Consider the following 10,603-nt stretch of genomic DNA (forward strand, 5'->3'; position numbering starts at 1 on the left):
AAACCAAACACTGACTCTCGATAGGGCCCTCTGAGTTTTTTGTGCATTTTGCGGCCACTATAGTTTTTCCCTCACACTTGGAAAGGGAGGGTGAAGCAAGTGAGTTGAAATCAGCAACTACACCACTAGATTATGTTCCTTTAAATTCAAATTTGAAGTACTTGTACTTTACTTGATTATTATCTTTTCATGCCACTTTATATTCCCTTTCCACTACATATCAGGGGGAAATATTGCACATTTAACTATAATTACATATTACTTTACACACACATCAAATTTCAGGTTACGGTAATGAGCAGCCGCTGCTTAAAACAATGATCAATGTTGCTGAACTGGGAAATTAGGCTGTGTCTGCTCCTATTTGTATCCTAATCTGTATGCAGTATTTATCTGTATTTTCAGTAATAATTCTTAAACTATGTTGGTTGTTCAGTAAAACACACACACAGAGTAATAAGGATTGTGCCCCACAGTGCGCGAAATTGCCACTGCTCGAATGTGCGCACTTTTTTACCACACAACACAATGATGATGAAAAGAATTGTGTTTTTCATCAAGTTATTTGATCTGAGAACCAGAATTCCCAGCTGCATCATCAACTATGATGTCTGTGTGTGTGTGTGTGTGTGTCTGTGTGCATATTTGAAAGAGAGATAACCATAGGGAAAACAGGAGACTTTCCTACTGATTAACAGAAAGATAGTGGATGAGAACAGAGAGAGGAGGGAGGAAGAATAGGCGACAGGAGCATGGGAGAGAGGGAATCAGGAGGAGGAGGAGCAGTGGAGAGGAGGGGAGTTGGAAGAGAGAAAGTAAAAAGGAGAAAAGACAGAAGGCGGAAGAGAAGACCAAAAATTTAAATATTGAAGTGGTGAGACAAGTATGACTGTCATTTCCTGAACGATGCAAACTTCCAGACTCTCCCTGAAATATAATACGCCTGTGATAAGACGAGGACTTTCAGACCGTGTGTGTGTGTGTGTTTGTGTGTGATTGAGAGAAAGACAAAGGAGGAAGTTTTGGCAAGGAAACACAAGTGGGATTTTAACATAGTAGGGTGTATGATACTAGGGCACTATCTTTATCCTTAATATACCAGAATGTATTTATTTCATTCATTTGATTCAGTAATTGTATTTGAAGGTGGTTTTTTAACTGTAATAGAAACTTGACTGTTTACTGCTTTATGTGTTTAACATTAACAAGGAACAATGATTAAATACATTGAAGAAAATAGACTTGAAAGGTTAAAATATACTAAATATAATATACAATATTAAAAAAAGCAATAAAAAGAAATACTTTTCTTCTTCTGGCATCAGTATCTTGGTAGGCTGATGCCCATTGAATTCAGTGTTTTTTAACACTAGATGAACTGAATATATGTACACCTGTGAGTAAACAAGATAGAGAAGGTAAGAGTGGGTTCACCTTTCAGATGTTGCATTTCTTCTTGCAATCCTCCCTTTGATCAGGCCAGCATAGCTCTGTGTCTCTGTCACTGCTGATTGGTCCACAGTAACTTCATCATTCCCTTCCTCTTCCTCCTTATCCTTCATCCCTTCTTCCTCCCCATGCCACCTTTCATCCTTGATAATAAGCATGTAAAAGAAGCTTTTATTTTTCAAGAGTTAAACTACAGATCGTAGACTGTATCACAACTAATTAGTTTAATTAGTTCCTAAGCCCCACCCCTTTTCCTCTGTACTCCAATCATAATTAACCCTTTAAACACATGCTATGTGCTAGGCTCATCTATGCTGAAAAGAATTTTTAAGATAGTTAAGCTAGCGTTTCGCTGAGATTAGCCTTCTGATGTAACTAGCTAGTTAACAATTGATGTAAATTCGCTAGCTAATAACATAGTGTTTTACTCTGTAGCCTCCTCCTCGGTCTGCCCCGTGGCCTCCTCCCAGCTGGACGTGCCAGGAACACCTCCCTCGGGAGGCGCCCTGGAGGCATCCTCACCAGATGCCCGAACCACCTCAAATTAGTCCTCGGAGGAGCAGTGGCTCCACTATGAGTCCCTCGCGGATGACCGAGCTTCTCACCCTATCCCTAAGGGAGACGCCGGCCACCCTCCTGAGGAAACCCATTTCGGCTGCTTGTACCCGCGATCTCGTTCTTTTGGTCATGACCCATCGCTCATGATCATAGATGAGGGTAGGAACAAAGATCGACCGGTAGATCAAGATCTCTTTTTGTGACAACAGTGTGATAAAGCAACTGCAGTAACTTTACTGTAAAGTTACCATGGTGACAACTATTTTATACTCCCAGACAGTAGCACTCCAGTTAACAGTAGAAATTACTGGGGGGCTAAATTCTGACTCAAACACAAACCAGAGTCAGTGTTTCTCAAATCTATACAATAGATGTGGTGAGTGAAATGTTTACATTTACAGTGTCCCCTGATCTAAGGCACAAAACCCCTACATGTTCCTGTAGAACTGCTTGATTACCAACAGTAGAGAACAACGAAAGGTGTCGTAACCAGAAGACTGTGGTTGTATTGATGTTGGTATGACTCTGCATAACTGAGAATGTAAAGCCAGACATTGCAGAAAGTTACTGGCTTTCCCTGACAAAATACAAGTTTCAAGGTAAACAAGGGTGACATGTTTTTGAGAAGTAATTTAAGTAAAACCTACCTGTGTCAGTTCAGTATCATCTGTTTCCATCTCTAGCGCTTTGCTTCTTCTTTTGTCCTCTCGTCCCTCTTTCAATCTACCGATCACCTTCTTGGCAAGCTGTTTCACCTTTCCTCTTGCATTGGTCTTCTGGATTGTTTGCTTTAGTTCTCCATCCAAAAGCATCTCAGCAATTTCCTGTGCATCCAGCTGATGTGGATCCAACTTCGACCCCACCACCTCTGTCCCTTCCTGATGTCCAGATTGCAACTTAGAAATTACTTCAGAGTCTTGTACCCATCGAACAGGAATAGTAATCTTTTTTGGAAGTGGACCATGATGGACTTCATTTGCATGGTTCTGGTGTTGTTTCCCTGGGAGCTGAGAATGATGAAGAGTTTTGTTCTCAGTTGTGATTTCTGACGTTGGTTTGTTTCTACAAGGGGGCATGAGACAAAATCTTTGCCCTGCTCTTGGCAATTCTACCTCCTGATACACTGAAGACTTGGGGATGGATTTCATTACTATTTCTGTTGGTCGGGACGGCATTTCTGTCATGGTTGGTATCATTGACTCTGTATCTACATTTACCTTTCCTCCATCCTTTCCTTCATTTTCCTCTTTATTCCTTTCTTTGTCCACCAAGCCATTGTCTCTTAACCATTCATCCACCTGCTTCCTATTCTCCGTTTCCTCTTCTATCCTGGACCTCATGGCGCTGAAGAGCTGTGGAGGTTTGATTGGTGGTTTTGGGCGACACTTCTGATGTGACTTTGGAGGAGGCTGTGGTGGAATTGTTGGTTCTTGTTTCACTGAAACTATAGACTTTCTGTTCGTTGCTGCCATGTCAGGTTCTTCATCTGAGGTAAGGTCTGAGCCTTTCATTGCTAGCAGGGATGAATTTTTTGTCAAGGTAGTGGTCAACCCAATATTATTAGGTTCTTCATCTTCCTCCCCCCTGTCCTCTCCACCTTTCTCCTGTAAATATTCTGTAAATATTACTAAGATCTGCCGTGGAGGTTTACCTATATGCAGATGACTTTCTATTTTAGATGTTTCTCCATTCTCTTCTGTATTCTCATTTCTTTCCACCAGCTCTTGCTCCTGTCTGTTCTTCTTGTCTCCTGTGTTTTCTTCCTCTAGCTCAGCCCTTTTTGGCTTATTATGCCGTGGAGGTTTTATAGGTGGTGTAAGAGGAGGTCTTGGAGCAAACTGTGTTTGTTCATTTTTGTGGCATTTTTGTTCCACTTTTGGTAAAAATATGCAGCTACTGTGCATGTCTTGTACTTCCCCTGGGACAAGATCCAAGCATTGACTGGGGCCTCCAGGAGAAGACTTGCATGCCAGTGAGCTCTCTATATTAAAGGCTTTTAGTTGTGGGCCCTGGCTTAAAGTTGTCTCAAATTCAGGTGACCTCTGGTGGCGTTTGAGAGGTAGTGGGGGAGGAATCAGTGCTTTTGCATCATCCACCTCAGGAATAAAAGCAGAGGTGGAACCCTTCAATCCCCAAGCAGTACAAAAGTCTAGATTTGGATCTGACATGGTGCAGATCCAGTGCGTGGGCGACTTGTTTGAGGGTATGTGATTGTGTGCAGCAGTACTCTGAGTGTGACCAAAGCCTGTGTGTGAGGTCATCATCAGTGTTTTGATCTTTTTTGTCAGGGAGTATTTTTGAGCATGTATCCATATAGTGTGCAGGTGACTTTTTCTGTGTAGAGTATCCAATGTGAGACAGACAAAAGATATTATCCATATAACACATATTACTAACAGAAGCAAAGCAAAAGCATAATGCAGCCCAGTTTCATGCCAACGCGTATAAAAGACCTGTGAATCGACTAGACCAGTGTTTCTCACATTTTTCACAGCACGTACTCTACCACCTCAAAAAAATATCAGGCTCTCCAAGTACCACCATTATTCCCAGTTGTTCCAGTTTGAAGACACGATTGCACTGTTTTTAACCATTCATTTAACCTCTGCTCACTACCTGGCCATCACATGAAATCAAAAGTCAACACTGATTTATTTCAGGTACGCATGTGTGCGGGTTTCATAATGTAACATCCCACATTAACAAACAGGATACTTTTCATTTATATCTTTCTGATCTACAGCATTGCCTATATGTATGTTCAGTATTTGTTAATACCTCATATTAGATCCCGCTGTTGAAAATATTAATTACATTTACTCAAGTACTTAACTTTATTTACATACAATACAATTTTAGGGTACTGGTACTTTATTTGAGTACTGTTTCCTGCTAATTTATACTTCTACTCCACTACATTTCAGGGAGAAATATCGTGCTTCTTAGTGAACAGCTACATTTATGCGACAACTATAGTTACAAGTTAGTTACTTCACACATAGAGATTTTACATAGAAAGCATAATGTGAATTTGTAACGTGTTTTTACAGATTAAACAGTATATTAAGCAGTTAAAATGTAGCTCATCGCTACTGCAACAGCTGAATCACCCAACAGAGCATCATTAATATTTAACCACAGTTTATGTCCCTGTATCAATGTACTTTTTGATAAGGTGCAGATTCTTACCGCTTTCTCTCTTAATGGCAGGTTCTTTGTGTGTGTTCCTTGGTCGCTCTCTCTTTGTTCCTCTGCTGCGATTTTATGCTGCCTTATGTTTTCCAGTCTTTTGTCTTTTGTTTCTTCTATTTTGATCCCTCCTTCCTTCTGTCTCAGTTTTTCCTCATTCTCTGCGCCCAGAGCATAGCAGAGCTTAACTGACAAACCAGTTCTTCCTCTTGCTCTTTTTCTTGATGTTACCCCTCAGAGAGATACTCTTTCTGTCTCCAGGGAAAGGTACAGGCTTTAAAGTTGGAAGCCACTCTTCCTAAGGCTGGGGCGCAGTGAGGGTTGGGCCTAGTGAATGAAGCAGCCATGTCTGTGTATGAACAATGACACATCATGTAATAACAATGGTTATTGTCATGACTCATGTGTCCTTTCTCAGTAATCAAACTATTCTACGTCACTACAGGTACTGGTAAGGAGTTTGACTGCAAATAACTACAGGTGCTCTGACCAGGAAAAAAGGAACAATTGATCAAACCTGATAAAGCACCTTAAAGCTGGCTATCCAGAGTTGTTTTGTTGTGGTAGTTATATTATTATGAGAATGAGATATAGTTCCACATTCATTCAAGTTGAAAAAAGCAGGTTAATATAGTTTGACCCTAGAAAATGTAGCTTTATGTGTACAGTTTTTTGTGTGATAGAGGGACTGACCAGAGCAGTGGTCCCCAACCTTTTTTGTAAGACATACCCACACAGCCCAGCTCGGTGAGCTGAGATCATTTTCTGGTGTATCCGCCTAACAAGTGGACCAGAATATTGTGTAAATACAAGAGACAATATAATCAAAGATGGGGAAAAGTTAGAGTACAGCGAAGTCTGAGAGGAAAACAGGTCCTAAAATCCATCCACCAATTGTAAAATAAATAACTAAAAAGATGAAGCATCAATGAAACAATTTGATAAGTGGGTATGGAAGCTTTAGTCTAAAAGAACAGGACGAGCTTAAGACATGTTTAAAGACTAACAAACAGACAGATGCAGAGGAGTATGCAGCCATGTCCAGTGGGCAGCAAATGAAAAATAAACAATTTAAAACAGATTTCCCCGTAAAGAAAATCTGTGATAAGGTTTGTTGATTTGGCAAATAAGTTCCTCTCCATCCTGGATTCCAAACTACTCACAGAGAAAGTCAACCTTCAGTTTACAACACTGCTATCTAGCTGTTGGGGGTTTAACCCAAAAATTACTACTGTGTTTTTGGGGATCGATACAATATCACAAAACAAAATTAATACTGCAATTTGATATTTTTCGATATTTTCTTACAAGCAATCTTACAGTTGTCATCCACAGTCTGAAGCCAGGGGACTGGGTACCGATTAAGGACCACATATGGCGTCATTGGAAGCAGAGACAATACCATGGTCTTTTCAAGTTGCTGCTAAAACCAAAACAGGTGTCAGCTGGCTCAGGAGAAGAGGTTACATCATATTGGCATAGATGAGCAAACCCGAGGGGATTGGATCAAGGACTTGACAAACTCTTGTGGGCTCACAGATACCAGGTTAATTTAATGCTCATTTTATAACCCAGGGTTGTATAATGAAATCCAAGTTGTAATTCCCCTCATGCTGCTCATTAAAACAAAAAAATATAGGCTATACAAAAACCATATACAGTCTATGGCGATTATTAAGACATTTAAAACATGTTCATGATGAAGTGCTGAGGATGAATTCAGGAGTGTCTCAGCCTGAGGGCAATACGAAGCTGTTCTGACTGGTGCTATCTGTTATCATGATAAAAATGAACAAGAAAGCTTTTCAAGAAACTCTTCTGTAACAAGTAGTCTAGGGTGGTGTTTTATGCGTGTTTGTTCAATAAATCACTATTTTGGAATATATCTAGAAGGGGCGGGGTGAGCAGCAAGGCAGCCAATCAAAACCCTGCATTTTCTACCATGTGATTTTGAAACCCGGAATACACAGAACACACAGCAGCGTTTAGAGCTCTATTGTAGGACATGTTTTATTACAGGCAGTGATGAAGTCGGCTCTGCTTCACGTTTCGGCGCCCTTCGTGCTCTGTGTCGCGCTGGCGAACACCAGTCTGTTCGACGGAGTTGAGGTGGACTTGTCTTATGACCACTATGCGGAGCAAAGGATCGACTATCTGCCCGGGTTCCTGGCGATGCCCTGTAACTGCCTGGTGAACCTGGCCTACATCTACATAGGGCTGTACTGGCTGCTGTGGCGCGGAGGCATTGGTGAAACGGAAGAGAGCCGGTACATGAGAGAGGTGTTCGCCTTCATGGCTGTCCTCTATGCGCCTGTGCAGTGGACGCGCTTGGCGGTGCTGCGTCGCGCTCCCGCCGTGCTCGACCAGTGGTTCACGTTACCGATCTTCGCGTGGGTTCCGGCGTGGATCTGCTTCGTAGAGCGCGGGCCGGCGAAGTGGCGCGCGTCTGACGCGGCGGCGCTCGAGCTGCTGTCTCTCCTCAGCTACGGCTTGGCGCTGGCGCACGAGCGGGGCTTTGAGGGGGCGCTGGGCTGTCACGTTGCGCTCGCGGTGTACAAGGGAGTGCGCGTGCAGCGGGAGCGCGGGGACGGCCGCACGCGGGGATACTTGCTGCTGGCGGTGCTGTCGTGTGCAGGGTTCGTGCTGCTGAAGCTGCTGGACCACTGGCTCGCTCGGTACCGGCTCTTCCAGCGGCTCACCGGACACTTCTGGTCCAAAGTGTGCGACGTGCTACAGTTCCACTTCAGCTTCTGCTTCCTGACCTCGCTGACTCAGAAGACGCAGGGGACACAGGGGAAGACAGCAGCACAGCGGGACTGACAGACCAGCAAGTGTATAAGAGGGAAAGTCATGAGACGCTTTAATTAAACTGTGAAAAACAATTCATCTAAGACATACAGTGTCCCCTGTGGGATATTAAAGCACCACCAGCTAAACATTCTCCATGTATACACATTAACACCCTTGTCCAAATATTAGGGCAGTGGGTCCCAACCCCCACTAGGGGTCACCAAAGCTTCATAGGGGTCGCAAGGCCTTCTTGATTTTAAGGGGTGATATAAGACTTAAAAAAAATACACACTAGGGCTGTATCTCAGCATTTCGTTCAATTCTGTAAGGAAAATTGAAATAAATGATTTATTATTTAAGATTTAAGCTTTAAAGGCCTGAACCCAAAGAGCTAATAGAACAATAGCCAAATGTCAGGTAGAAAAAATTGAACTTGTCCACAAAAAAAGCCTAATATGAGAGATTGTTTAAAACATCCCTAAAAATATCAGGAAAACTCATCCCTGATGCGATATTCACAGGAAATAATCTGTTCAAAATGTGCTTGTTTTGCATAAACTCCATAAACTGAAATATGTCACTTAGTCAGGGGTTGTCAGTTCATGCAATGACAGAAAAGGGGTCCCTTAAAAAACACAACCTATAGCCCTATATTAGGGCTGTAGGTAGTGGTTTTCATACTGGGGTCCACTGACCAACATGAGTGGGTCCCCATCAAAAGGAGAAGTAGACTTTTTTAATCAAATTTTTTGGAAGTTGGGACAATGAAAGAAATAGGCTTGACTGTTTTGATTGATTGTAATTTATAATGATCCAGTTTGATTATTGATTCACCATGAAGACTTTAGTATCTTAACACCTAAAAATGAGTCAGAAGTCGCACCCCTACCTACTGACTAGATTTAGATCCAAAAGAACTAGAAATATGAATTTGGACTCTGTTGAGTATACTCAAACACTTACTAACTAACCATTAGCCACGTTTACCCATCCTAATAATTTAAATATAAAAAGTTTTATAATCAATTAAGTTCTTTTATTGTAGTCAAAAATGTAACATCTAATTTAGTACAATCTGTAGACACGACTGTGGTTGCTTGGTGATAGTAATGTTACTAGACCAACGTCTCATCTGCTGCATCTGCTCTGAGTTTGTGGTTGAATTTGTTTCTGAAACTGTATAGATAAGTGCCTGATCCATAAAAAGTAACATTTACATTCAAATGCTTCTTGTGTCATGTACTAAATCTTGTGATGTTTCTGTGAATGTGAAGTTATGTTGATCGCCATTTCTGAGGATAAAGCTAAACTTGATGGACCCGACATGATGGAGCACAGAGATGGAGCTTGTGATGCACAATTTCACAAATTAGGTTTTAGGACAGTTCACATGGGATAAATTGACATGATGTAGACGTGTGCCTTTCAGATATCTTACAAATGAAATGTTTGAGGGCCATGCTTATGGGCTGATGATTTGGTGACCTTGTGCACTAGGGCTGCACAATTAATTGCAATATTATCAGAATCATAATATGGCCAAGTGCAATATGCCAATCGCAAGTAGCTGCACATTTTTGATAAAAGTTAAGTTATATATGTATATATCTATATATATATTCATTATAATGAAGTACTGTATTGTTGCAGATTTTCCCTGGCGCACAAATCTTGTTCTCCAGATGTAAGAAAACCTGTTTGATACAGACCTCAAATGTCATGATGTCATCATCATGACTTTTTTCAGTGAAAATTAAAGATAAGATATGTACTTTATTAATCCCCTATTGGGGAAATTGTTTATTTTTTACACACACACACACACACAGGCTGAAATACACACAGGGAGAGAGCTGGTGGAGTGATTTTGGGTAGCGTTGATCAAGGGCACCTCGACAGTGCACAGGAGGTGAAACTGGCACCTCTCCAGCTAGCAGTCCACACTCCATATTGTGGTCTGTGGGACTTGAACCAGTGACCCTCAGGTTCCCAAGCAAAGTCCCTACACACTGAGCTACTGCCGCCCCAAAATTAAATTTGTAATGCAAAAATTGTCATTCCCACACTCGTGGATCATATTTCAGTATCTGTCTAAACAATCAATGTTGTGGTTTTTACCATATTGTGCACAACTACTAACGTTCCACTCTGAGATACTGTAAACTGACCATCTTGTCATTCTGTTTCCTAAAGAATTGCTGTTAGTACCCTGTCAATTTCCTCTCAGAAATTATCAGTACATGTCAAGGTTTGGTATTAAATTATTTAAAATAACCTACTAGACGAGAATAAAATGCCATCTCTCGTAGTCTCGACTATAAGTGGCTCCTGCTCCTGGGTTGACTGTAATTGGTTTCATTTGATACACTTGAGCATTGCAATATTTTGTTTTGTGATGTTGTATCAATTCTCAAAAACACTGTATCGATTTTTGTGTTTAAAACATTGACAGTATATATAATACACAGACCTTCCAGGTCTAAAAAGTGAAGCCAACGCGAAGTGTCTTAAAATCTGCATTCTATGTAAATTCCAGCAGGGGGAGCTCCATTGGCTGCAATAACACAGAGATCCCATTCACTCTAATGGAGAATGAGCCAACTTCTCATTCAATTTA

General features: G+C 41.3%; 2 protein-coding genes across 2 annotated transcripts in view; one reads left to right on the forward strand and one right to left on the reverse strand.

The window, feature by feature from the left end:
• Window positions 1-5,525, reverse strand: part of si:dkey-9i23.6 — an 8,828-nt gene extending 3,303 nt beyond the window's left edge. Inside the window, exons 1-3 of the mRNA XM_035659749.1 lie at window positions 5,197-5,525; window positions 2,655-4,341; window positions 1,435-1,592 (exon numbers count right to left, since the gene is read on the reverse strand). Coding sequence (XP_035515642.1) covers window positions 1,435-1,592; window positions 2,655-4,271 — 1,775 coding nt within the window. The 5' untranslated portion in view covers window positions 4,272-4,341; window positions 5,197-5,525. The remainder of the gene's footprint in view (window positions 1-1,434; window positions 1,593-2,654; window positions 4,342-5,196) is intronic.
• Window positions 5,526-7,158: 1,633 nt separating this feature from the next.
• tmem187 (transmembrane protein 187) lies at window positions 7,159-9,661 on the forward strand. Its single transcript, XM_035659751.1, has one exon. The coding sequence runs from the start codon at window positions 7,222-7,224 to the stop codon at window positions 8,014-8,016; it is 795 nt and encodes a 264-aa protein (XP_035515644.1). The 5' UTR covers window positions 7,159-7,221; the 3' UTR covers window positions 8,017-9,661.
• Window positions 9,662-10,603: the final 942 nt, after the last annotated feature.

The sequence above is a fragment of the Morone saxatilis genome, unplaced genomic scaffold (genome assembly GCF_004916995.1).
Source record: "Morone saxatilis isolate NCDOM2014 unplaced genomic scaffold, NCSU_SB_2.0 Contig17, whole genome shotgun sequence".
Lineage (NCBI taxonomy): Eukaryota > Metazoa > Chordata > Actinopteri > Moronidae > Morone > Morone saxatilis.

Bases quoted from the DNA above. Each gene is read 5' to 3' on its own strand.
- tmem187 (XM_035659751.1), top strand. From the start codon at position 7,222: ATGAAGTCGGCTCTGCTTCACGTTTCGGCGCCCTTCGTGCTCTGTGTC.